The sequence below is a fragment of the Syngnathus floridae genome, chromosome 3 (genome assembly GCF_059516105.1).
Source record: "Syngnathus floridae isolate MCC-2025c chromosome 3, RoL_Sflo_1.0, whole genome shotgun sequence".
Classification (NCBI taxonomy): domain Eukaryota; kingdom Metazoa; phylum Chordata; class Actinopteri; order Syngnathiformes; family Syngnathidae; genus Syngnathus; species Syngnathus floridae.
The window spans coordinates 19219227-19247073 of NC_142415.1; the positions used below are offsets into that span (position 1 = coordinate 19219227).

General features: G+C 43.9%; 1 protein-coding gene across 1 annotated transcript; it reads left to right on the forward strand.

The window, feature by feature from the left end:
* igf1rb (insulin-like growth factor 1b receptor) lies at window positions 1–27800 on the forward strand. The gene is made up of 22 exons (XM_088370199.1): window positions 1–238; window positions 869–988; window positions 6526–7083; window positions 16005–16308; window positions 16565–16701; window positions 17001–17145; window positions 17884–18092; window positions 18611–18737; window positions 18834–19069; window positions 19138–19305; window positions 19370–19577; window positions 20273–20580; window positions 20657–20790; window positions 21008–21167; window positions 21246–21342; window positions 21761–21831; window positions 21950–22179; window positions 22241–22348; window positions 22439–22598; window positions 22720–22849; window positions 23028–23162; window positions 23257–27800. Exons 2-22 carry the CDS (start codon window positions 898–900, stop codon window positions 23735–23737), a joined length of 4197 nt encoding a protein of 1398 aa, XP_088226325.1. The 5' UTR covers window positions 1–238; window positions 869–897; the 3' UTR covers window positions 23738–27800.
* The last annotated feature ends 47 nt before the right edge of the window (window positions 27801–27847 follow it).

The following is a 27847-nucleotide window of genomic DNA, read 5'->3' on the forward strand; positions in this document are numbered from 1 at the left end:
GGCGCTTGTGTTTACAGGCAGACTGCGGACCGAAGCGAGGCAAGGAGACACTCCGTGTACCTGCGCCGCGTTTAATCTCGTCTGGCGACGCTCTAACCCACTGTCTACCGATTGAGGGTCGTTATTTAGGCCCACCCACACCCGAGGGAGTGTCAAAGGACGTTGAAACGCATATATCAGCCGCGGCCTGGCGATATAAACGCACGAGAGGATGAATTGCAACCACAACAACAACGCGGTGAGTCCGTGCATAATGAGCGGCTGAAGGAGGAGGGGGAGGAGGAAGGAGGAGAGGGAGACTGCGGTCTCCTAAAAAAGAGAAAAAGGGGGAAAACACGGGATATTCGGATGCTTTTTTTTTAAATATATAAAAGAAAACTGCCTTTTTCACGCCACAGAACTGTTTTTTGGGGACATGTAATCCAAGCTTTCTAGGGAAGATTTGATTCCTGATCATACCACCTTCACCAGTAACGGGACTTTATGCGTTTACCCCCCCACACACCACCACGACATGGAGCGTGAAGATGCGGCTTACAGAGGAATCCCCGCCGCTCCCCGTTTAACCGTCTCCGTTCCGCCCCCCTCACCTACGCGCCGTACCTTTTACCGGCGTTTAAGCGGCTCCTTAACGGATTTACACCGGGGCGAGTATTGAACCACAGATTTTCGAGCGGGATTCTGCGAGCAAGCGCGTGGCTGCTAGCCCATTAGCTCCATTAGCCAGCTAACGGCTAAAAGGCGCTGGCTGAAGATTTTCTAAAGGCTTTCATTTCTCCCCTTTCACGAGTCGCCCAGAAATAACCCGGAGTGGGTTTTACACGGACGCCCCCTCACCCTCCAACTCGACGGGCGTATTTATTCGCAGGTTTTCGGCGGAGGATTTACGTCCCCGGAATGAGGGCTCGAATGGATAGGAGCCGCTTGACCTTGTTTTGGGGTCTGATGCTGGCCGTGTTGTCCTCACTCCGACCCGCCGTAACAGAGAGTAAGTCCAAACTCCTTATTTTTTACACACATATTGGTAGAAACATCTCACATAACGATTTAAACAAAACGCAAGAAGCGGGATGGTTTTTAAAAGGCCAGTCTGGGCTCTAGTCCACCTTCCGAATCGCGAGACGGTGCACCGGCGACTGTTGTGGTTTTATCCCAGTCACGTTTTTCCAATGATGTCAATAATGATGTCATTTGATGTCTTTTGGGGTTCTTATATGTGATCGTGTCAATATCGAGAGGCGCGCTTTAATGATTTGTGAGCTCATTTATTTTCATTGTATACGATTAAAAAAAGAATATCAAAGACTAAGTTAAACGACAACTTTGAAGTGACCTTTGTAACTCGTGTTGGGGTCTCTAAAGTTTGAAGAAACCTCAAGTATAGGAATAGAAATGACTAATCTGATTTAATTGCTTTTAACTTATACGGTTTATTTTTGATGAATATGTCCCACTGAAAACATGGTAGCTCAAATGCTGGAGGCGGTGCACAATTTTTCATCACCTCTACTGCACGAAGGACCACGCGCTTCTAAACAAGATGTCTGTCGAAAAAAGCTTGCAAAATATGTTTTTTTTGGTCATTTTTTTAATTAAACCGTAATTTTTTTTCCAATGCACAATTTCAAGACAGCACCAAAAAGTTTGACGTAAATAAATTAACTGCACACTTTGTTGTTTTATGGTGCAAAGGGTGCTTTTGCATAAAAAACTTAAAAATAAATAAAATTAGGGTAAAAAATTTAATCACTGAGGTCCACTAGACCCGTATTTGTGGAAACCTAAATTTGAAAAAAATCCTACTTTGGAAAATAATTAAATCTGTCATGCACATTTAAAAAGTAGTGAAAGAGTTTAGGATAAAAAAAAAAAACTTTTTGGCAATCCAAAAAAGTGTCCTTTAATTCATTTTGGGTACCCAATATTTAGGGAGTCACTGGCATTGGATGTAAAAATAATGTCTCAAGTCAGCCTCGTACAATTTTAAAAATAAGTTAATTGCCATTTGCATTAAGATGTTAAACACTGAAAATATGTAATTTAATAAAAACTGGGGGAACCCATCCCGAGGAAATGATGGGAAATGAAAGGAATCCATGCCGACACATATGGCTTCCCATACATGCGCCCTGCGAAGTTTGAAATGAGCGGCCTGGCCAGTGACTCAATGGAGAAAGTCAGTCAGGCTGCGGATGAAAACCACTCTGTTGATTCTGACTCACTGTGTGGTTGAAGCGGCATCCACAAAAACGTGGAAGGTATCCGTAAATGCAGCGCCACAGCAGACCGACCATGGCAAGGGGGAAAAAAAAAAGTGTAGAAATGAACAGGTAGAGAATTGAAACGCCAAAAGTTCCGTTCTTCAAGTGGCGACAACATGCTGTAAACAAATATTCAACCAAAAGTGACACTGCTTTTATATGTTCTCACTGTCCAATGGAAAATAGGATTGTAGCTTCTTTTTTTTTTTTGGAGCGCCAAAGCTCTAGCGTAAAGTGCTAAAATTAAAAAAAACAAAAAGATCAGTTAAATAGATCAAAATAGATTTGAATGCTTTGACTTTCGCCATTTTCTGCTATCACCCCTTTATTGCGGTTAGAAATTTTCGCTTTACCACCTTTCATTCTTGTGACTAGAAATGGGCAAGTACCGATATCAGCTATCAGTATCGGGAGATTTTATATATCAAAATACAAGCGGTATCGGTCTCTACTCAAGAATTCGGTACCGGTATCAAAGTAGTCTCGAACATTGTGACTTCCTGAGATTTACCCCTTTCCAGTTGCCCCCTATTATGGTCACAAAGTCTTGCTGTCCGACCCCTTTTACGATCATGACTTTCCCCCGTTAGTCACCACTCGATACTTTCTTCGGTTCTGTTTACAACACCCCCATCCCTAACCCTAACCCCCCCGCCCTGCTACTTTGATGTCTTACACACAAAACCATTAAGGGGCGATAGTCAAATGTGACCAATCAATGAGCTAATCAATTACAAGGCGCTTGTTTTGATACAGACGGAAATACTTCACGTTGCCATCCATACTGCGAACCGGGGCCTCATCCCACTCGCTCTCAGAGGCACTGTGGGAAGGGGCAGGCTGGCGGGGTTGAACCGGGTATGGAGGGGGGGCGTTTAAAATAGAACAAGCCAAAGTACATTCACACGCAAAACAGACTGAGTTCTGTTGATTGGAAAGAGTGAGGAGCTTGTGAGAAGGTGCGTTTACGTCTTTTCGCCACTAGCCGTCACAGGACAAACCCGACTTCTCACCCTGTTGTCACTATCCTGTGTTTTATTCTTGCACCAATGAGCGGAAAGCTTTGTACGGTGAGCCGGAGGGATCAATTATATCTGGAACGATTCATTCCACAGTGTCGACTTCATCAAACATTTTGAATCTCAGCGGGCGCATTTTCGATAACTATTCAAGTGTAGACAGAGGTCGACTTGTTTTAATGTGTTGAAAACACGGCAACACTACTTTAATTAAGCATTGTAGTCTTTTGGCTATGTGAAGCCCTTTGAGACTGTTTGTGATTTAGGGCTATACAAATAAACTTGACTTGACTTGACTTGACTTGACTACATAAATGTAAACTCCGTAAAGTACGTCTGAGAAGCTCCAATGGGAACAAAAACACGGGGTAGAAACTTACCAAAATAAAACCACTAAGAGAAGTGACACTTGACTACTGGCAGTGTTCTCAGAAAATCGTGACACCAAAACGTTGGCCTCAGATACTCGGCTCTTTCTGATTTAAATGGCTCCGCTTACTTCACAGTCACTTAACTCCGGCCCTTTGATGCTTTCTGGGTGAGATGTTCAGATGACTGGAGTTGGATACTAAAAACACAAATAATCATCAGTTGGTTTGACAATCGATTCGTCGTGGATTAATCGATAAATTTCCAAAGATTTTACTGTCTTTGAAGGCTTTGCGGTTCACATTTAAGGCTCAACAAATCTCGCTGCCCCGAGGCGTCACGATAACAAAAGCTTGACTCGTTCCCTCAAAACGGCCTCATTTCCGTGAGAGTCTCCCAAAACCGCCAAGAGTGCTTTGCGTATTTCTATGAAATATTTTCAGACATTAATAGCAACTGTTTTAAATTGGGATTTAAAAAATCTTCAAGGGTCCTATCGCTAAATGTCGTCGGAGTGCATCCTTGTGGATTTCCTCTAGATTGGCCCCGGACAATCGGTGGCGAGGAGAAGGTTATCAGGAGTAAATATGTGATGAAGGCTGACTAGATAAGCTTGTGTACTCAGCTGGACGGGGACTGATCGGGCCGCCGAAAAACCCCTTCAGTGGTTTTCACCCCCATCTAACGCGACTGGGAGCAGTTCCCGTGAAAGACGCGGCTACGGTGACATAACATAACACTGTTTACATAGACACATTTTTTATGGGGGGGGATTAAAAACCTGATTGAAATCCAAATATTTCATGTATACACCACATTGGGAATATCCTCGCGCCGTTTCACACACATCCGGGTGCGAGTTTTGTCTGAACAGGTATGCGGGTTGTTGATAAGATCCGCTGACAAGTTGATTATAGAGAGACATCGCTGTCAAACTAGCACTTTAAAGTTTTTTTTTAATAATAGCACACTAAAGAGAAAATCTAAACCCTCAGCGGCTTTTGTTTGAAGCAGGAAGGGAAAAAAAAAAAAGCTTCCAGCCTCTTCGTCTTGATGCGCAAAGCCAGTCGGTCCTAATTTAAAGAACATATGCAAACAAAGAGCGTACACATTAAGAACATTTGGAGCAGGGCATGCTGTGAGTCACCAGGCCTGGCGTCACTTAAGTTTTTTTTTTTCACATTGAAGTCACTCGTCTGTTTAGGGGTTGAAAGCGGTCGCTTTGTCTGCGTCGGTTTTTTCAGCTCGACAAAACGTGCTCTTGTGCTCCTACTACAGGACGGCGGTGGAATCGTGTGAACGGAGAGAGAACTTAGGGTTCCCGAATCTTCAGATTGTCATATGGACATTCATTTTTACTCTTCAGTGAACCTGTCGTACGTGTTTCGACAATGTGGAGTATCCGGAAAAAAACCGTATAAATAATCAGAATGCAAACTCGAGAGTCAAACCACCAACCGCAGAACTGTGAGGCAGACATGAACATGTTCCAGAAGTACAACACGGTGGAAAATTAAAATTTTCGATTCTCCAAATTAATTCAGACCATGAATTACTTTGTGTTTGCCTTCCAAGACGAAAAAAACACAACGTCCATCGAAGAGGTCCACTCATCAATTTGCCACAATAGCAAACATTTGGTCGGGCTGTAAAGAATTATCAAAACGCCGTGTGGATCTTTTCCAGTAAAATAATTTACGAAAGCGTGTCGACCGGCTCAGAAACGGAGCGAGTTGCCAGCAGGAAGGTTCGGTGTGTTCTTTTCAAACAAAACGTGTTCCCGCCTCCGGTCGTGAGGGAACGTTTTGTCTTCCTGTCCAACATGTTAGAAGAAGAAAAGATCATGCTTTCTTGGCATCACCTCATCTTATAATCACTCCCATATTTACCCTCGACCGATACGGGCTCACTGTCACAAAGACAAGTTGTTCGAGAAGTGGTTCTTCATGACTTAAGTTTTTACCGGTTGTGTTTCTGTGGGCCGACGAAGAAAAAAAAACGCTCCATCAGTTATCACACCTGGGCAAAATATGAGGGCGTCGATCCGTAAACCCGTACCCGACTTTTTGTTGACTTTTGAACCAGCTTGTCTTCCGTTCTGGTAGAATCAAAACACCAAAGAGGATTAATAAACATTTAAAATCAAACAGGCCCGTTCGTGTAGCAAATGCGAGTATTAGCATGTTTTTCGCGAGCTAGTCTTAAGCAACAACTCGTTACGTGAATAACGTTGCAAAATCCCGAATCTGTCCTCCTCCTTTTGTTCCACAAGTGTTTTGATTTGCCGTTTCTTTTGATGTAGCGCCTTGTTGACATCTTAACGAGCCGGGGTCGGTAAATCAACAGAGCAAGCGTGATTGGAGGTGGACGCTGACGGGAAACAATAAGCTGAAGGCAGAGCCGCACTTTTCCAGCCAGCGTTCCAATTGAACCTGACCGTCGTATTTATTTTGTCACGCCTGGCAAACATGTTCTGTCAACAAGTCCACGGGCCAAGTGTACTGTCAATATTTGGGAAATGTATTGGATAAGACTGGCATTATAAATAGCGTTGCAGTTGAGGAATGAACTTCATTGTTTTTTTTGGGTTAGGTTAAGTCATTTATATTTTGAAGAATGTAAATAAATAGTAGAGCGTGCAATAACAGTTTTTTTTTTTAATGTGTGTTATTTGGAAGAAAATTGAATTTACTATATATTTTTTTTAGATTTTTTTTTATTTTTAGCCTAGTTTTCTAGTAAGTTAGTTTATAGGTTAGACTTTTATTTACTTAGTAGTTATTTCACTTGTTAGTTGATTGGTTTGGTAGTCCATGTGCTGGTTTGTTATATCAAAATCCACCATTAATTTATGTTCTTTTCCAAAATTTCTCCAGTTTGCGGGCCAAGCATCGACATCGGCAACGACATCAGCGAATTCCGCCGTCTGGAGAACTGCACGGTGGTGGAGGGCTACTTGCAGATCCTCCTCATCGGCGACAAGAACAACAACCAAGAGATCTTCCGCTCGCTCAGCTTCCCCAATTTGACTGTGATCACCGACTACCTGCTGCTCTTCCGGGTCTCCGGCCTGGACAGCCTGAGCACGCTGTTCCCCAACCTGGCCGTGATCCGCGGCCGCAACCTCTTCTACAACTACGCCTTGGTCATCTTCGAGATGACCAGCTTGAAGGACATCGGCCTGTACAGCTTGCGCAACATCACCCGCGGCGCCATCCGTATTGAGAAGAACCCGGAGCTGTGCTACCTGGACTCGGTGGACTGGTCGCTCATCATGGACGCCGAGTTCAACAACTTCATCGCCGGAAACAAGCAGTCCAAAGAGTGCAGCGACGTCTGCCCGGGCATCATGGAGAACAACCCGCAGTGCCGCAAGACCATGTTTAACAACAACTATAACTACCGCTGCTGGAACTCCAACCACTGCCAGAAAGGTAAGATGGACCTCTTGGTGTTCTGATGGTATGATCTGTTTTGATTTTCAACAAAACATCAAATATTTAGTCGAGGAGATTCAAGAAATGTGTACCTAGTTAAGTTAAAATAAATAGATAAATCTTGGAGCTAACCCGTGCCAGCTGGCACCATTTTTCAGGACAATGCACAATGAACAAAACTGGCAACGGTGTCACGCTTTCATCTTGCTCCTTCCCTCTTCCTTGTCCTGCGTGCGTAAGTGCTCACCCCCTCCCCTCTCTGCTCGCCGAAAGGGCAAAAATATGTTACGAGGAAGAAATTGACGTCAAACAGGTGGTTTATTCAACTCCGCAAGCAGCTAATCATATTGTTCCCGGCTTAGAATTCCCCTCGTAAAAAAAAGAAAATTATTACAGTGACAGTCAGTATTGGAGGTTATTTAAACGTTGACTTCTTAAAACCATGCTAAACTGTCAAACCAGTAATGGGCCCACGATTGTTCTCAGCCGCTCCAGTAAAATGCTTTTAATGAAACACCTCGACGCGAACAGTTCCTCTCGGTTTCTCTTTGTAGGATTTGGCTCTCGGCTATCAGCAGACGTTTTGCGACTGTGGATGTCTCTGTTTGTCTAGCTCAAGCATTTACAGCATCGTTAATATAGTGTGGTTGTTAGCCCGTTAGCGCATTTGTTAGCTTATTTGATAGTCTGATTAGTATTCACCTTGTTGGTTAGCCCTTTGGCGTATTTGTTTGGGTAGTCCGTTGGTTAATGAGCTATTTTCTTCTAATTTATTAGTCCACTTGCACGTTTTTTTTTTTTTTTTTTTGGGCCACACGTTCGTTAGTTTTATTCGTCAGTGTCACCTTCCACATGAACATCCCCTTTCATTTTTATGACTGCGGCGTTTGCAATGACTTGTCGAGCAGATGTGTGTGTGTGTGTGTGTGTGTGTGTGTGTGTCTCAAGTGTTTCCCTGGTGACCAGTTGCCTCGCTCGCGGACTCAGCATGTTGATGTTTTCGCTCATGTGACAACGCCAGAGTCGCAGAGCAGGCTCAGGTTTGCATAGGATGCAAATGCGGAGCGCCCCATGCATGAACTTGAGCTTCGGAATTCTATGGAAAACAATCGTGCGTTGTCAAAATTGACCTCCGGGTTGGTAGTTTGTAGACTCGGGCTTGAGTTTGTCACAATATTTTGTCAACACATCCTCCCGGTACTATAACCCAGACACAAAGAGGTCAAGCTTAACAGGAAGGTGCCTGATAAATTTGATTTTGTTTGTCTGTTGAGTCTGCGGCGCGTGATGTTTGTCTGAAAGGCAGCCAGCGGGGAAGGAAGCCAAAGAGAGGGATTATCGTTGAATATTTGATTCTTTGTGAGTCCAAATAATCAGCAGGTGTTTAGGCGCCATCTCGGCGCCCGGCGATACTACCCGCTGCCGCGGCGGTATTTGTTTGCTAGTCGCTCGACTGCGAAGTGGGCCAAACGGAACGGAAGTGGAGCAGGACCCCGTGAAGACACTGTCTGCCGGGCTCCAGAGGGAGTCTGCTAGTACGGCAAATGAGCCAGCAGGAAAGAAGAAGACCAGAAAAAACAAGTCTAATATGGAGGCTGTGGAGTCTGAAGTTGTCTGGTGGGGGATACCTGCTCGTGCGCTGTGTCTAATTGGACACCATGAAAGCCCCCGTTTGTACTCTGATGTCATTCTTTTTTTATTTTCATGGCCGACATAACTTGAAAAGTTCAAAGACCGCCTGGGTGCAATCATGGGCCATGTGATGGCGACTGTAATTAGGCCATTTTGTTTGTTTGTTTTCAGGTTTTTTTGTTCGTTAATGTGTTTGTGCGTGTGCGACTTGGTTAGTTAGCGCATTGGTTAGCGTTCCATTCACACATTTTTTTAGTTTATTCATTACTGTTTGTCTTTTAACTAGTTTGTTTGTTTTTGGTGTGTCATTTTGTTAGTTTAGTTGTTGTTAGCCGATGACGACGGTTGCTAGCGTGGCAATATAGATATTATAATAATATAGTCAATATAGTTTAGTAAATATAGTAATTAGTACTAATTATGTTTGATCTTTATGTGACTCACAGGCATGATTAAGTGCTCTATAAATACAGTTGAGTCATGTAGTACCTCTAGGGGGCACTGTGTAAGAGGAGTACATCGAGTAGATAGAGATGAAGACGAAATGGGTGGTCATGCGATATCGATAAAACGTATCATGAGAGGCCATGTTTGCTTTCATGTTCTTATCTGAGCTCTCTTGTCTGAAAGCACCTCAGTCCTTTCTATTTCCGGACTAGGTTGTCCATTCATCAGCTCCATAAAAGCACAAGTGTTGTTTATCTTAACGTGGACTCATTCATAAAAGTATGACATGGATAAAAAAAGAAACAGGGCTTCAAAGTATGTTTGCGCTCCAGGGGATCTTTTTTTTTTCCCACTTTTATTTTGTGGCAAAGGCGACATTCTTCTGTGTTTACGTCCCCTATTTGTCTCGGTGTCTTTTCTCACGTTACAAACGTTTCGTCAGGTTCCCATCTCACGACATGCGGGGTAAACACCTCCCGAAAAGTACGGGAGGTTTTTTTCTTTTTTTTTCTTTTTCAGTGTTTTGTATCTCAGGAGGAGATGAAAGCACATCATTAAAGTACAAAGAAAGTCCTCTGGGATTTACGGGAAAGGGATTTTTTTTTCTTTTCTTTTTAGTTTTGTATTTTTAACCTCAACCCACAGGGAATACACATAAAAACAGAGGACTCTGCTTGTTGCACAGCCTGCGATTAGCTTCATTTACCGCCGTTTGCATGTCAGGGTTGCTCTTTTGGGCTTGTTGTTTGGCGCCGTCCTTGTTATTTATTTGTAATCCGAGTAGGGCTATGCTGAAACATCATAACTTGGTTTTCACATTGGATACCGGACGGGAACAATACTAACCATCAAAGTGATTCTTGTCTTCTGTGACCCTCGAAGACATTGACATATTTAATGATACATTGAATTTTAATTCGTTCCTTGCCTTGACCGCGTTTGATCGAATCGGCATTCGCCATTGTAATGAATGGAAATGTCGTTAATCCGTTCCAGGTGTCCAGAACACGACATCGAAAATGTTGCAATGTTTCAATTAAGGTCAAAATGAAAATGCTGGCTTTTATTCTATTTTGAGTTCATATTTTTAACATAGTCAGTTCCTCTCTGTACGTCACTGAGTTCATACTACGAGCCTTTAAGCTCTCTTTGGTCAGTAGCGGTTTCCAGTTTGGAACTCTGCCACGGATGTCATTTTTTTGCTCACTCTTTTCCTTATAGTCAAATCAGGAAAACTGACTGAGGCGAAGGAGGCCGACAGATCTTTAGATGTTGTCCAGGGTTCCTTTGTGACCTCCTAGATGAGTCATGGCTATGCTCTTGGGCTAATTTCCGCCGGCTGGCCACTCCTGGGAAGGTTCACCACCACCCTTCCATGTTTTCTCCGTTTGTCCGAAATCTGTAGCAATTGACTGACGGGCATCACTTTTTTTTGAAGGGATTTTGTGAATGAAGAGGTCTGGAGTTCATCAAGGTTGGGTGTAGTCCCTGAACCCAGGGAAAAAAAGGATTAGCCACAGCTAATTTGTGATTTAACAAGGAAGGCAAGTACGCAATGATGTTTGATTGTCAGCAAAAGCGGCTGTGTGTTTTCGTCTTTGTCCGCAAAGTTGTTAGAGCTTTAAAACAACATCTAAAAATAACGCCAAGTGTATTGTCATAGTATTTTAAGTCCACATCCCGGCGACCTGTTCGCAGAGGCTGATTGGCCTGGTAATGACAGGGTCGGCTGTGTAAAGCAGGGACATTCATGGCTACTTTAATTGAACAGTCACACCCATCTGTGGAATGCCTGAAAGAGAACATTACTGGTTTGGTTGTGGCGACGGGGCCACTGTAATTACGCGGCCTTTGATTGGGATCCGCGAAACACCGTCTGATTGTGATGAGCTCTGACTGGCTCGAGTGTCTTGTCGGAGGTATGGTTAAAGTTTGTTTTGCTACCAGGCCCCCCCCTTTCTGTTCTGCGGTTGCACAAAATATCCAACAAAGAAAATATGCAGCGGCGACTCAATGTGGCTTCCGCTTAAAGCACAGTTGTTTGCGCGACGTGAAATCGGAAAAGTCGACTTTTAATCAGGCTGGATAATTCGGTTGAGCCATTTTGATTTCATGACTTGGTTGTTGGTTAATCGTGTTTTAAAGCTAGTTGAGCTTGTTTCATTGTAGACGAAATATGTGTTTTACTTTTCCAAAGTGATAGACAAGTATAATTTAGCATTTCTGACATTTCCAGATATTGATTACGTTTGTACATTTTGTGCTAGTCGGAGTTGTAGACTTAATCGGAGCCGGCGAGGTCGACTGGCTGGGCTCCAAGCAGGCCTTGGAGTCTAGTTGTGATAAGTCGCACATGAGCACGACTTTTAAGGTTGCCAGAAAAGTCTGCCGTGGCCTTATGGGAATCTTAGATGCCAGTTCCCCCTGTCCTTCCCATTAAATTCCAGGGATTGTTCAGTCTACTTTAACATATCAACACCAAAAAAAGCAATTGAGTGAGTGAGAATCCAATCGAATGTGCCTCGGCCATTTTGGATTTAGTTGTCTCATATAGATGATGGGTCAATAAAAATTGTAATTCAATTTCATCTTGAATTTTCGGCATTTGAATAGTTAACTAGACTAACTAATATGTTGCGTGCAAGTGCAAACTGCCTTCAGCCATTTTCCTTAATCCTGTTCCACTTGAGTATCTTCCGATTATGTTCCACCCCAAAACATTAAGGACTATCTGGATGGTGCGACGGGGTCCTCGAAAAGATCGTCGTCAGCTTCGGGATGGGCAACAACACTTTTTATTTGTCATGTCTCTTCCAGGGGAGTCAGTTGGGGGATGCCAGGAATGTCTTTTGTCTCGCGCTTATCCAGCGGCGTCAGCTGATCTGACAAATGTGTTTTCCAAACACGCTTCACAAGGTGAACCGCCGGCTCTGTTTAGGCGAGCCCGAGCCGAATCGGTTCTCTTCGCCACCTCCCATGCTTTGGCTACAAGGAATTACACGGGAAGATTTAGCCGACAAAACTAAGGAAATGACGGCACATGTCAAGTCTAATGGCCAAATCAAAAAAATGCTCTTCATTGTAGCTCCGCACTTGACCCGCATGTTTACATTTTTAGAATCGAAGACCACCCCTGAAGCCACTAAAGACGTCTTATCGAAGGCATCTCCGCAATCCCCCCCCCCCCGGTACGACTCAAATGACCATCACAAAATAGAACCTCAAGTCCGAGGAGCGCTTCACATCTGTTTCCTTTTGACTGTAATTATCCGGAAGAAGCCTTTAGACAACAGACCTTCTGTGGGAGGCCCTCCTCGCTGTAGGCGACCCAAATGCGGAGGAAGGAGAGAGGGAGTCCATCAGGTGTTTTTGGTTTTTATCGTCTCAGCCAACCCCGCCACTATTTAATCCCGTTTGATGATGGTCACTTTTTCGCAGATTCAGATTTAATTGTTACGAGGATCCACCATTCAACAGAAGATCGTTCGAAGGCTCATTTATCGACGCTTTCATTATTATTTTCATTATTCGCTCGTAAGACGTACATTTTTTTTACTCGCAGAAGTCGTTCTCTCCAATCAACAGCGAGCGTAATAACTAAACCAAGTCCAAATCCTCAAGGTCTGTTCAGGACATCTCCACACATGCCCCCTTGCTTCTCTGAGCGTTCCAGTAATCAAGCAAATTTGGGAAAATAAACAGCGCCGGCGCAGACTCCATAAACACCGCAACAGCTCGGCAATGGACAGAAAACACAATGTACCCACATATTACTGTTTTCCAGTCTCGCACAAAGCCGGCTCTGTTAGCATCGGACAGTTTGTGTGACAGCTCAGCGTTTCGAGACGCTAGCGGCGTGTCTGCTAACGATCATCATCGGAACGCCCATCTCCATTTAAAGCGAATTAACGACTCTCGTCTTGACCGACCCGGCCGAGCCGGGTCACATTCATGAGACGGTGGCGCCAAAGTGCTCCGAGCAATAAAAATGACAGTAAAGACGTAGCACGTTGTTAAGTGTTTGTGTTTGACCTGCCAGAAGCTATCAAGCATCAAGATAGCAAAAGATAAAAACAAAAAGCAGCGCAGTGGACATTATTTACAGATGCTGTTGAAGTCCTCGATAAAATATTTACACAGGACCGATCTGCTCGAGACAATGGAGGGTATTGGTGGAAAGTGTTACTAATAGGACAAGACAACCAAATGGGCCCATTTATTTTTGAATGAGACCGAGCTCCGGAGAGCTCAAAGTTGTGAAAGCTCTCCTAAATTCTCTTGACAACCATCACCATTAATTAGGATTTGAACTGCAGCCAAGGAACAGTTCCGGATGTCAACAGAACCAAGCGGTGGTGTTCAATGACTTTGGACTCGGTCAGAAGTGGCGAAGTTTGTTGGACCTGATCTTTGCTTTTATTAACACCAACCCAAAAGTGTTTCTCTCCACTTTTCGATTACTTTGGATATTTATAAATCTAAATTTGAACTTATTGTCGGTTTTCCACACTTGGCTGTTACGATTCGGTCCTCCCTCGGGGAAAAGGGGACGGTAACTGATAATTACAAAGTCAGACAGGAAGCTCCCCGATGGCCTGTTTGCCGTTAGTGTTTGTCACCTGGGCAACGCGGTCAATGGTAAACAACACCAGTGAGGTCACCATCAAGATTTTTTTTTTGGCTTCCCATTCGATATGATACTCACAAAATAGCCAGATCGAAAGCCGATACGATGCAGAATATCGGATCAGGACGTAATTAGTAGTGACCACACGGATGATCTCGTGTTGCGTTCTAATCAGGGCAGGTGCGTTGATCTCTGCCTCAAACAGGAGACCAGCGTCAGATGGGAACCAAACATGAACAAATTAGGAAGACACAGACCACCATCGACGACGACCAAAAGTCTGCTTGTTTTCGCCGTACATTTGGGGGGCAGCGACAATAGCTTAATTTGGATGCAACGGACCAGAAAGATTCTTGCTGTTTGGCCGCCGACCGATGTGGAGTTCCCGGAATACTTTCCCGCCGGGCAGGCATTTGTGAATCCTTTTTGATCAACACCGCTCTCCCACAAATGAATGGCAAAAGGTGAACACACTGGCAGTCATGCAGCAGTGATGTTTTGGCCGGTGGATCGGAAAACTATTTTGTTGTTGCATCCCTTTTATTCTAAAACTGATTAGCTTGATTGATTTTTTTTTTCATCAAAATTTGCACCAACCCACAAAAAGTTCAACAAAAACAAATCACAGGAACTCCAAATTGAATCCAGCTCGTATTGATGCTCTGCATTTTTCCAATCAGAATTTATCATAATATAAATAAACACACAGGGAGTCTTAACAGAAAATCTGTTCCGGCATGAAAAAGTGGTTAAAAAAAATCAAAATCAAAGGCTGACTTCATTTTAGTGTCTTTAGTGTTGTATATATTCTTATATAACAATTAGGAGAATGTTTCATTCAATGGCGAGCCCTCTTATTTTATTTTAAACAACACTTAATGTTAAATTTGTGACTATTAGAATGAATGAATTGCATAAAAATTTTAAGATTACCAAGAAGGTGACTGTTTGACCCTGTTTTCATGATGAGAAAAACTTGCCGACTCCCCCTACTGGCAGTCCCACCCACAGCGTTTTTGGAGGCAAGCCCCGCGCCATGTGTAACGACTTTCCTCCTCTACCCTCCTTCTCTCCACCTTCTCCCATCCCTTATTTCTTCCTGGGGCGCAGCAGCCCTGCAAGACGTTAGCACAAAAGACTGGTATCCATTATGTCTCCGACTTGCAGCAGGTTCCCGCCCTTTTCCTTACCCCAGCTGTTTGTCACCATTTTTTGGTTTTTTTTTTTTAACTTACCGTAAGGTCACAGGGTTTCTCAAGGAGGCGTAAGGAAGGGTGGGCGGGGGGAGAGGAGGAACATTGTGTGCCAGAGAGAGACGCGCGACCACAAAAACAGCCCGCTGAATGGCTGATGGGACCACACAGTTTGGGAGATTCTGATTGGTGGACCGGTGAAGGTCACCTCTTGGTCATTAACTGATGAAGCCTCCTCGTTAAATCGGAAAGACTGCAGGTCCAGCGGTGGCTTTGCGGCTTCATATAGTTTTTTTTTTTTTTTTTATGTTAAGGAATAGTCATTCCTTGTTGTGTTGACATCTAAATTTATTTCATTTGGCATCTATTGATTGCATGACCTGCCCAGAAAAATTCGAAATTTGGACTTTAGCCCGAGATCTGATGGCTACAAAAAAAAATGCTCACCTTCTTATTTCCTTTCAATCACGGCTCACTGACTTCTTGCTCTGATTGACATGTCCAGCCTCTTTTACGAGTCTTCAGCGAAATTTATGTTTTCAAAAATCCTCAAAATGATGTCCCGCTCCCCAAGGATCTAAACTGAATATTTTTTAAAGTTCAATAAAACACTCCCAGCGCTAGTGAGGGTTGGAAAGCGGCATGTGCGTCATCATATCAATCAACATCATTTAAACAGAACATCATTTCCCATGACTTCACGATGTGGCCTGTTTAAACAGTGAAACCCCCTACATGGATAACGCAAGCGGATGACATCATCATCTCCACTGATCTTTTTGGAACTTGTGCTCCTCAATTCAAACTGCGACTACGTTAACGTCTCCCAGAGACTTTAAATCATGTTTATTATTCATTACTTGTCCTCACTTTGGAACATGGGTGGACCCGCCTAACCCCCCCCTCCTAGTAGATTGAGCAATTTGTATGCTCAACAGGGAAGCTTGTCGTTTTCTTGTCCAAAAGTGCTCCCTTTTTTTTTTTTATTTGTAATTTTTCTTTCTGTGTTTTGCCATCAGAGTGCCCAGGGAAGTGCGGGCGGCGAGCGTGCACAGCGAGCGGCGAGTGTTGCCACGCGCAATGCCTGGGCAGCTGCACCGTGGCCGCCAGCGACAGCTCCTGCGCCGCCTGCGTGCACTACTACCACCAGGGGCGCTGCGTGGCCGACTGTCCGCCCGGCACCTACAAGTTCGAGGGTTGGCGCTGCGTCAACGCCGAGCTCTGCTCCAGAGTCCACCTGCCGGACTTCGACAGCTTCGTCATTCACGAGGGCGAGTGCATGTCCGAATGCCCCGTTGGGTATACGCGGACCGCCCCCAACAGGTGAGTCTACCATGCTTAGCCTAGCCTAGCCCACCTAGCATTTATATGCGAGAGTACAAGCAGTTTATTATTAGTTACATCAATTCATTTATTTTTCCGAAAATATGTTTTGCGCTTACTCATTTTTTATCTATTCATCAGCAAATACCAAAATCAGCATAAGGCCAGATTTTAGCATTAGCACACGACAACCTTGCTTCGCTCCATTCTCGTCATAGCTCTCGAAATATTTGGTGAATCAAGACTTTGTCTTCAGCATGTCCTGCACGGCCTGCGACGGTCTGTGCGATAAAGTCTGCGAGGAGAAGGTCATCGACTCCATGGATGCCGCGCAATCCCTGAAAGGCTGTACGGTTATCAAAGGCAACCTTCACATCAATATCCGCCGAGGCCGTGAGTACGCCGCACTTTTCCACTCCATGACATTTGTCAAACATAAAGAAACATGTCTCACCGTTCCAAAACCTTAAAAGGAGCACCGAGTTGTAGCTCGGTGGCTCTGAGGTAGTAGTCCAAACATTTGCGAGCAAAACACTTTTTACAATCCGCGCTGATGTCACATGGCGTCTAGACCAGGACCTTGGAAAGTCTGAGGACCGTGTCATTTCCTGGACTTCAAACTATAAATACACAGACGAAGAAAGTCTGATGATGTTCGAAATGAAATGTTTTTTGGGACATTGTCTTTACAGACAACATGGTGGCCGAGTTGGAGAGCTCCACGGGTTTGATCCAGAGGGTGACGGGCTACGTGCGTATACGACACTCGCACACGCTCAGCTCGCTAGCCTTTCTGCGTAGCCTCCGATACATCGACGGCGAGGAACTCCTGGATGAGTAAGAAGATGCATTTTTTTTTTTTTTTAAGTTTACAGCTGTGATTTTACCATCATAATGTTTTATAGTTTTAGGGTCCAATGGGGCTAAATACTTAGGAGAGATAAAAGTCAATTAATTGTGTTCAACTAAATGGATTACTATCCTCGATTGGATCTAAAAGGTTAAAGATTAAAATGTATAACAGCTAAAACGGTTCAGGAAAACGTCCTCCGCTTGTTTCTCCTTGAGTTCACAAGAGTCTTGCTGTCCCAAGGCGCCACATTGCAGTCATTCCTGTATGTCTGGGTGGTACCCAGCGAATCATAAAAAGCCACATCGCCCCCCCCAATTCTCCTCAGATCTTATTTTCTCTTCATCCCTCCGTGATTAATGATGACAAACCGTATCGGAATGTCTGGTAATGAGCAAGAACGCTGCAAAGTTGCCACATGATTTTATTTGTCTGCGGCAAAAGCGCATCACAGAAGGTGTCGCGGTTCTCAAAAGTGTAAATATCCACCTTCGTGTGCATTTGTCCACTTTAATTCCTTCTTCATCATAAAAAAGTCACATTTAAAGGATTGCAAGATCTAGCCTAGCTCATTGCATATGCTCAGTCACTTAGAACTTTTATTAGTCCAAATACTTTTGAGCACCTGAGGTATCCTGGCCTAAAATCTTTTTAAGTACGTAACAACGGACATAAAAGTTTCCAAGTCAAATTGAATTGACTTTTTTTCTACGGCCCCCTTCTAGCATGTACGCCTTCTCGGCATTTGACAACCAGCAGCTGCAGTACCTGTGGGACTGGAAGCAGCACAACCTCACCATCCGGAGCGGGAAGCTGTTCTTCCGGGCCAACCCCAAACTATGCGTGTCGGAGATCCAGAAGATGTGGGAGCAGACGGGCGTTCCGGGGCGCTTCGACGAGAGCGACTACCGAAACAACGGCGACCGAGCCAGCTGTACGCTCCAAAGCCGTCCAAATATTTCCTGTTTTCGTTGGGTTTGCTGCTAGCTTAGTTTGGCACTTTCCACTGCGTGATGTTCAGTTTAATTTTTTTTCCATTAAGAGCAGACATTATTTTGATTTCGACTCCCTTCACAGTTTGCGATGAAACAGCGATCAATGATCTGAGAGTTTTTACCATTTCAAATTTAAATATCATTACTTAAATAGTGTTTATGGAAGTAGTGGAAGATAAATCTTCTATTTCCGTCCCTAATTCTCAGCTAATGTTACTGTCATTTATTTTAATATCTGGATAGCGCTGCTTTAATGGCGGCGGTCCGACAGATGTGTTCAATTGTGTTGCTTTTCATCTCGTTTCCTCTTCTACTCTTCAAATGGATGCTGAGTAGAGCGAAACTCAGCTGCAGTGGGGGGAAAAAAACGCATCATCAAGAACCCCTGAAGTCTCTTGACTTTTAAGGTCAACTCAAGAACTCCTTTTGATGCCAGAACTGTCTTTTGCACCCTCAGGCGAAAGCACCATCCTGAAGTTCAAGTCCAACACCACCAGCAGCACCAGGATCAAGCTGACCTGGCAGCGCTACCGCCCCCGAGACTACCGAGACCTCATCAGCTTTATCGTCTACTACAAAGAAGCGTACGTCCTCCCTTCTTCTGATCTCAGCTGATTTCTCCTGATGATCACTCACTACGGTATGCTCATTATTGACGACCCCCATCTCTCTTCCCGCAGGCCGTACCAGAACATCACCGAGTTTGAGGGTCAGGACGGCTGCGGGTCCAACAGCTGGAACATGGTGGATGTGGAGCTGCACCAGGAGAAGGACATCGACCCCGGCGTGCTGCTGTCCAGCCTGAAGCCTTGGACGCAGTACGCCATCTTCGTCAAGGCCATCACGCTCATGGTGGATGACAAGCAGATTCCCAGTGCGAAGAGCAAAGTGGTCTACATCCGCACCAGCCCCTCAGGTAAATATGAAATTGAAATATGAATTTGGCTTTTGCAATACACTTGAGCACTTGTTTTGTCTCTCTAGCGCCCTCTATGCCTCAGGACGTGCGAGCCTACTCCAATTCCTCCACGCAGCTGGTGGTGCGCTGGTTGCCCCCGGTGTCACCCAACGGCAATCAAACCTACTACCTGGTGCGATGGCAGCAACAGGCTGAAGACCGAGAACTGTACCAGCACAACTACTGCTCCAAAGGTGCTTATGCAGTGCTAGAAACTTCAAGCTGGAAACGGAATGACAACAAGTTCTCCCTCTGCAGATTTAAAGATCCCTGTAAGGATGGCGGCGGTCGGGGTGGGGGACCAGGAGGACGACACCAAGCCCACAAAGTCAGACCCCGACAGTCCTGAGAAGGGCTCCTGCTGCCCTTGCCCCAAATCGGTAGAGGACCTGGAGGCAGAAGCCGCGGACGCCTCCTACCGGAAAGTCTTTGAGAACTTCCTGCATAACTCCATCTTCACTCCTAGGTGGGCTTTTTTTTTTTTTTTTTCTTCCCCATGCCTTATTTAAACAAACTTTTCCACGTCGATTCGTGGCCAACTTTTTTCAATGGCATTATGTTGCTTTTGTTTTTGGAGCCGGATGCGCCTTAAGTCTCTTGGTCAAAGTTGAGTCGCCGCAAAAATGGCTGGTGCTGTTTTGGTGACTCTATTTACAAAATTGCTCACTAGTTGTCCTTCTTTCCCTGAGGCTGCAAGGCATTGAAAACAACTCGATGACTCACTGGAACACAAGCCCCCACACACACACACACACACACAGAATGACTTGAGATCAACATAGTTTCAAAGCGAACAACAAACCTCAGTGCATCTGACATCTGCTCGCAAATAACCAACAACAGACCTGTGATGCTTTTATGGAAAACAACCAACTTACTTTTCCCCCCCTCTAGGTCAGTCTTTCCAAAACGTTTTAACCCACACGGTCCCTTTGGTGTACCGACACAGATGGCGCACCCCCGTTTCCGTCAGACACACACAATAAAAACAAACACACCAGGCAAAGATGATCAAAGTGTCAAAATGAAATAAACTGTCACCCCCTGGTGACAAATTTGGGTGGTGCACCTTACAGAATAAAAAATCTGCAGTTTTCCTCCCTAATTTTCCCTTTCCAGGGTTGAATGTTGACCTTTGTTCTTTCAATTCTTCTTTTTCAGACCTCCCGATCGCCGCCGCAGAGATCTCTTCAGCATCGCCAACGCCACCCACTCTCGACGCCAGCACTGGCCTCACTCCAACGCCAGCACCGTCTCCCCCCTGCAGGCCGCCGGCAACGGCAGCGGCGCCGACCCAGAGCCGGCGGAGCAAGAGTTTGAGTTTGCCGAACAGGCGGTGACGGAACGCGAACTTCAGATCTTCGGTTTACAGCCGTTCACCGTGTACCGCATCGACGTCCACGCCTGCAATCGACAGGTGCAGCGTTGCAGCGCCGCCGAGTTTGTTTTCTCCAGAACCAAACCGGCAGGTTAGTGGAAAACATTTGTGGGTATCATTGAAAAAGAATTCTATTTAACGAGTGTCTATTTCCGTTTCCCTTCCAGAAAAGGCGGATGACATTCCGGGCGTTGTGTCCTGGGACAGCAACGAGGACTCTGTGTTCCTGCGCTGGCCGGAGCCAACCCACCCTAACGGCCTCATTCTCATGTACGAGATCAAGTTCATGCTGGGCACCGAGGTACGTCCAAAAAAAAAATATTTGCTGCATCAGCACCTTTCTTTGCTTTAACCCAAATTGTGTCATGGCTAAAATTAGTAAATAGTAAATAATGTGGGGAAAAAAATATTCCTGCATCCACAGATTGTGGTCAACCTTGGAAAAAATGTCTGTACTTGTCTCTGTACTTCACGGTCCAATGGTTGTGTGTGTGTGTGTCTTTGTGTGTGTGTGTCAGACTGAGAAGCACGAATGCGTGTCAGGTCAGCTGTATCGGACACAGCGCGGCATCCGCCTGTCCAACCTTGGTCCGGGCAACTACTCGCTGAGGGTCCGGGCGACGTCGTTGGCTGGGAACGGATCGTGGACCCAACCGGTCGATCTCTATGTGGCCAAACGTAAGACACACACAGCAACACACTCCTAATTAATTATCAATATGTAAGTTAAAATATTGGTTGTGCTTGACCCATCAGAACCTGATAATTTCCTCTACGTCGCCGTATGCGCCCCCACGATCGTGTTGTTCCTCGGCTTCGTGTTCTCCGTGTTCTTCACTCTGAGCAGGAAAAGGTACGTTGCTGTGATGATGTCGCCATTATAATTTTTTTAATCTACATGTAAATATCTTCACTGTCCAACACAAGCAAATATCGCACATATTTTTTTTTATCATTTGTAGCACAAAAAAAATATTTGGGTTATTTTTCTGAATTAAAAACTAAAAAAAACCATTTATTTTTGTGATTCGTGTTGCCTCTGCTGATTTTTAGATTGAGGTATAAATATTTGTGTTTTACGACTAAAATTTACTGTTAAAGGAGACAAATTGTTTTATTTCCAATTCAAACTTTTGAGGGGAGGTCCTGTGTTTGCAAATGAGCCAATGCTCACCCTGCCTCTCAAATATTTTTGTTTTTCTCCGAAATATTACAGTTTTAATTTTCTATTTGGGATTCTATGTGATTAATCCGCATTTCGTTGCTGCTAGGAACAATGATCGGCTTGGAAATGGAGTTCTGTACGCGTCGGTCAACCCTGAATACTTCAGTGCGGCTGAAAGTGAGTACAGTCTAACCAGATGCAGTCAAACTAAAATGGACCTTCACAAAATGTCCTTACTTAAAAATGGTCACTTTGACAACCAGTTGAAGGCTACTCGTTTTTCTCCTCCGCCCAGTGTATGTGCCCGATGAGTGGGAGGTGGCACGCGAGAAGATCTCCCTGAGCCGCGAGCTGGGCCAGGGCTCCTTCGGCATGGTGTACGAAGGCATCGCCAAGGGCGTGGTGAAGGATGAACCCGAGACGCGGGTGGCCATCAAGACGGTGAACGAGTCGGCTAGCATGAGGGAACGCATCGAGTTCCTCAACGAGGCTTCTGTCATGAAGGAGTTCAACTGTCATCATGTGGTATGCACTCACACATTTCATGTCGTAGATACACTTTTTGCTCACCCTCCATTTTGGATAGGTGCGTCTCCTGGGGGTGGTGTCTCAGGGCCAGCCCACCCTGGTCATCATGGAGCTGATGACACAGGGAGACCTCAAGAGCTACTTGCGCTCCCTCCGACCGAAAGAGGTAATGACAACCAAAAAGAACTCAGTCAGCCAGCAAAGAAATATTTTTTTTTATTGGATATCAAAATATTTTCTGCATTTCCTACAACAGCAGTGGTCCACTTTGTCCCTGCCCCCCCTGAAGAAAATGCTGCAAATGGCTGGCCAGATTGCGGATGGCATGGCATACCTCAACGCCGGCAAGTTTGTGCACCGAGACCTGGCGGCACGCAACTGTATGGTGGCTGAGGACTTTACCGTCAAGATAGGAGGTAAGGGTTTGTCAGGAATGTCCTGGAAGAATTTCAATGCTGGAGTGATAAGAATTTCGTTGACCCAATCTCCCAAAATTCGGTAACGATTGACACATGCCGGCTTGTACCTTTTCCGCAGACTTCGGCATGACCCGAGACATCTACGAGACGGACTACTACCGTAAAGGCGGGAAGGGTCTACTTCCTGTCCGGTGGATGTCACCTGAGTCTTTGAAGGACGGCGTCTTCACCACCAATTCCGACGTCTGGTAAGTGTGCAGTACTTGTCTTTATGTTGGATCTTCTATTTTATTTATTATTTTCTTGGATAGTTTATAAAATCTTGATGTCAATAGCTGTTTTTATCTCCAGGTCCAAGTTTTGTATTCATTCAGCGTCACCCCCCCCCCCCCATAAGCCCTCAAAACTACATCTGTCTCTGTTTAGGTCGTTCGGGGTGGTGTTGTGGGAGATCGCCACGCTGGCGGAGCAACCCTACCAGGGTCTGTCCAATGAGCAGGTTCTGCGCTTTGTCATGGAGGGAGGCCTGTTGGACAAACCGCAAAACTGCCCCGACTTACTGTAAGTCCATTCTTTCCAAACTTTTGTTGTCGATTCACAGAACATTGTCGTCCGACTTTATTTTTATTCCGAGCTAATTTGTAATTGTGTGCAGGTTTGAGCTGATGCGAATGTGCTGGCAGTACAACCCCAAGATGCGTCCATCTTTTGTGGAAATCATCGGCAGCGTGAAGGACGAGCTGGAGCCGTCCTTCCGTGAGGTCAGTTTCTTCTACAGCGCCGACAACAGGCTGCCCGACACTCAGGCCCCGCCGCAGCCTCAGCAACACGCAGATAGCATGGATGACGTCCGTTTGGACACGCCTTCCTCGCCCGGATCCCACCCGCCGCCCGGGCCCACGCTAACCCCCGACTCGCCCACACGGCCCTGCACGGACAAGGAGCCTGTTGGGCACCAAGCGGCTAACGGGGTGACGTCATCAACGTCATCGTCGGGGGCGGGAGCGCCGCCCAACGGGAGCGACTCCGTCGCCGCCATGCAGGCGACCCTGGACGAGCTGCCACCCTACGCCCACATGAACGGGGGGCGCAAAAACCAGCGTGCCATGCCCCTCCCTCAGTCATCTGCCTGCTGATTGGACGGAGCAAAGACTCAAACCTATCCTGCTGTAACGTCACCTTTTTTTTTTTTTGTTCTACCAGATGCAACACTGCCCCCTTGCTGCCGAAAAAACACCTTGGAGGGAGTTGCTTGTTTTATATACAGTATCTTACTTTTCTGTCTTTTTTTTTTTTTAGTAGAAACATAATTTCAGTCCATTTTTGGGCAGGCTTTATGGATGCTTAACGGGGAGAAGAAGCACTTACAGAGGGAGGTCCTCCACGTCGCCACCTTTGTGCTGTAGATGAGGTAACGACAAGAAACTACATTTTGATACTTTGGTCTCTATTTTGATGATTCATTTTGTACTGACATCAAAATCTGAGCCACACGTCGTTGCCGAGTGCTGCGAATCAACACGGAAACACTAAAAAAAAAAATTTCATAACCTAACCATGACTTTCCTTTCAGTCGTTTTTGAAGAGCATTTATGTTAACGACAAGAAATAGCGTGAAAAATGAGGAAAAACGTCTTTAAAAGCGAAACGGTGCAAATGCTTGGATGTACGAACAATGAGCACAACTGTATATCAAAACACACACAAACAAAATCCTCATAACGCGACGATAGTTTTCGGGGGGGGTTCAAGAACATTCAATTTGTCCATTTTTGGGTAAGCTTGACAAAAAATGGTGTGGTCCCGATTTCGATGTTCCATTTTGTGTCGACATCAAAGTCTGACATTAAATCATCATCTTCTGTGAATCGACATGGTACGTCAGTTATAAAAAATAAAAAAAACGGTACAAAAACCCACAAAAAAAGATTTTGTAGTTGGTACGTTAACAAGGAAAAATGGCGCAACAGCCTACCAAGTCAAAATATTTGTATAATGGAGAAAAACAAACGTACCAAAACATAATTTTGATATTGCAGTTTCCATTTTGAGACTCCACGTTGTCTAGGCATTACAAATCTGAGCCACAAATTGTTGCGAATCGACGCCAAAACACTAAGTCACGGTGGTGTTATTGAGGCTTTTTTTTTTTTTTTTTTTTAATGTTTTTCAATAGCATTTAGGCCAGCCTTTTTTTTGTCTGTTTGGGTGAGACTTTTTCTACTTTTTTATATGGTCCCCATGTTCATGTTGTACAGAGAAAAGAAAAGACAAGCTGCTATTCCTTATTTTCTCTTGTGGTTGTAATATAGATTCTCTATAAATATATATGACTTGATGAGTATATAAGAGACCTTCAGGTTGAATTTGTTTCTTTGTTTTTTGTTAAATGTAACTGAGCTGGTTTCAAAGAAGTACGCCTCATATTTTTTTTTCTTTGAAAAGAGTCCCAAGTAAATCTCAGGTTTGTGCTGCCATTTTGGGCTTTATTTGTTAAGGATTGTTAGCCCTGTTGTCAATAAAAATAAACACACAATTCTTGATGATATATATATAAAAGTCACACACTCACACACATTTGTACATGCCCGCTTCTTCACCGCACTCAATTTTCGCCACCAAATGGTTGGATGTTAGTTATGATGTTAGTACGCTCTCGTTTTAAGCTAGCTGTCGCACAAGCTGCCATGTGGTCCCCTCATTTCCAATTTTTACAAAACAAAAAAATGAATAGTTTGTCAACAACCACCAGTTAAATTAAATTGTTTTGGTGTAACCGTCACACTAGCTGCTAAGCTGGCTGCTCCTTGAGTTCCCGACTCTTTCCAAATTTTAATAATTCTTATTTTTAGATAGGCGCTGTGCTAGCTCACTTGCTAACTGTTACTACATTGATAGGCCGTATTAGCCTCACGTTCAACTAGCTGCTCAACTAGTTACTGAGCTAGTCTTCAAACTAGCTGTCATAAATATACTGCGACAAAATGGTATTTTGAGTGCGGTACACAAAATCAAATCTTCCCAAAATTATTTTTTTTTTCAGTATTGTACAGGTAATCATCACAAAATGGACATTAATATATATTTTTAAACACTACACTTTTTTAAAAATTATTCTTCAGCTAGCATCCAAAATGTGACAGCTGACTTAGCTGGCTAGCTAGCTAATGCTAATGAAGACATCAAGTCTTGCACTACAATAAAATATCGTTAAATCACCCTACAAAATGGCGGCAGTATACAGATGGCTAATAATGCTAAAGATGCTTCTGCTCCCTAAGTAAAAGGCTGAATTAATTTATTTGTATGATTTATTGAAGAAATATTGACCAGCCCAGTTGTGTTGTTTTTTTGTGTGTAAATCACTGTACAGAAATAGCTGGAGACTTTTTTCTATTTGTTTTGATACATTTTGGAGGGTTTTTTGATACTTTTGGGGAAAGGGGGAAGGTTTTTCTGTTTTTCATTCAACCATCCATCTACCTCACTGTTGTCTTTTTTAATTCAAATTATGACATGGCAGAGCTTTACTTTAACTTCACAATTACAAATCACAAACCAAACAGCACAGAAACATGGGAATTATTTTTATGTTATATGACCACATAGATAATCGACCAAGTTTAACAAGGGTGCGTGACTGTGGTTCTAAACTGTAAGAGATGTTGTTGGACTGGGACAATGCACTCAAGATTCATCTGGATGGAAATATTTTTTTGTGCCATTCAATAAAGAGAGCATTAGGACCACAAGTCATTTGAGAAAATAAATGCAGCTGTAACATTCCACGGAAAAATTCATCAAATTGCCATAAAAAGTCTAAATGTTTTGAGAATAGTCAATATGTAATGAAAATATCAAAGCTGTAATATAAAACGGGAAAGTCACTGCGTTACTACAAGAAAAAAAATCAAAACTACTGAAAAAGACATATGGCAAAAGTAGTCGGAATATTGTCGGAGATGGGTTTAAAAAAAGGAAAAAACTAAATTTGGAGGTCACAAGTGTACATTTATAAATTACTGTTCACCATTTTTCAACTTGGATTACGATTTAAGAAATACAGAAGTTAAATTAACGTCTTGTAAGGCGACCTTGATCCTCCGAACAGGATTTTACTTCTAATGTTCAACTTCTGATATCATTCTGGTAAATTTTTGTATCATAATATTTTGTCTTTAATGTCACTTTGTTGACTTTTTTCCATGTTAAATTTCCAATTGTTCTTCCTGTAATATCACAAATGACTGTTCTCCTCAATTGATGACTTTTATCATTTCCGACTTGTAATGTATGATTAATTTTACTGTCACTTTACGACTTTGCCACATAACATGAATATTGCACGTAATGCTGTTGTCCTACGACTTGTTCCTGTGTAACATTGTTACATTCTGACATTTTCTCAAAATATTACGAGTTATCTAATTGATTCCTTTTCGTGTAAATTAGGATTTTGTCTTGTTTATATGCCCCCCTCTCGATGTGGCCCAAATACTTTATATACATCACAATATATCAGCAAAAGGCGGAAAGAAAGCTGCTACTGTATTTTTAGTGAAAACCTAAAATAATGCAGGACATCTATTTTCTTCTGCCCATGTTTCTGTCGCTGGTCGTAAACACAAACATGACAATGCCCGATCTTCATCACTGAGTATGTGGAGCCACATTCATACAGTTTTTGAAGCCAGACTTTTGACTTTTGGGCAGGTATTTAATTTGCTCCGAGAAGGTATTAATATTAGCAGAGGGGATTGTGTCAGAGTGGACTACATGTTTGTTCAGTCATATGAAATATGAAAAACAGAAATATGAAAAACAGAAAAAAAAATACTGGCTTTCTGGCCTTTTTTTTTGGACTTGTTGCCATGGTGACAGACAGGTACGACTCGTTCTTTGGTTTTAAATGCAGTATAGACAGCGATAAGGGATCAGGGAGGGGTATTTCTCCACTGGATGGCCTCAAAATGAAAAAAAAAATTTTTTTTTTGCATCCATGGCCAAGTTAATTTTGTACATTTTTCCAACAGCCTTCCTCACAAAAAGTCAGAATGAGGTTTTTTTGTACATGTTTGCAAATGTATGCCGGAGGTTGGAAGATGATTGACTGAAGGAAAAAAGAGAATGTTTCTCTATTTGTTTTTGTTTTTTTTCTACAAGAGATTTAAGATAAATAAAAATGTATGCAAATCAAAATTGTTTGCCTGTCATTGCGACCCGCCCGCGACGTTTGACGACGGTCG

Coding starts and splice junctions, on each gene's coding strand:
- igf1rb (XM_088370199.1), top strand. CDS start 898: ATGAGGGCTCGAATGGATAGGAGCCGCTTGACCTTGTTTTGGGGTCTG. Junction 18,738..18,833: donor ATCGTCTACTACAAAGAAGC/GTACGTCCTCCC, acceptor CTCTTCCCGCAG/GCCGTACCAGAACATCACCG. Junction 20,791..21,007: donor AGTTCATGCTGGGCACCGAG/GTACGTCCAAAA, acceptor TGTGTGTGTCAG/ACTGAGAAGCACGAATGCGT.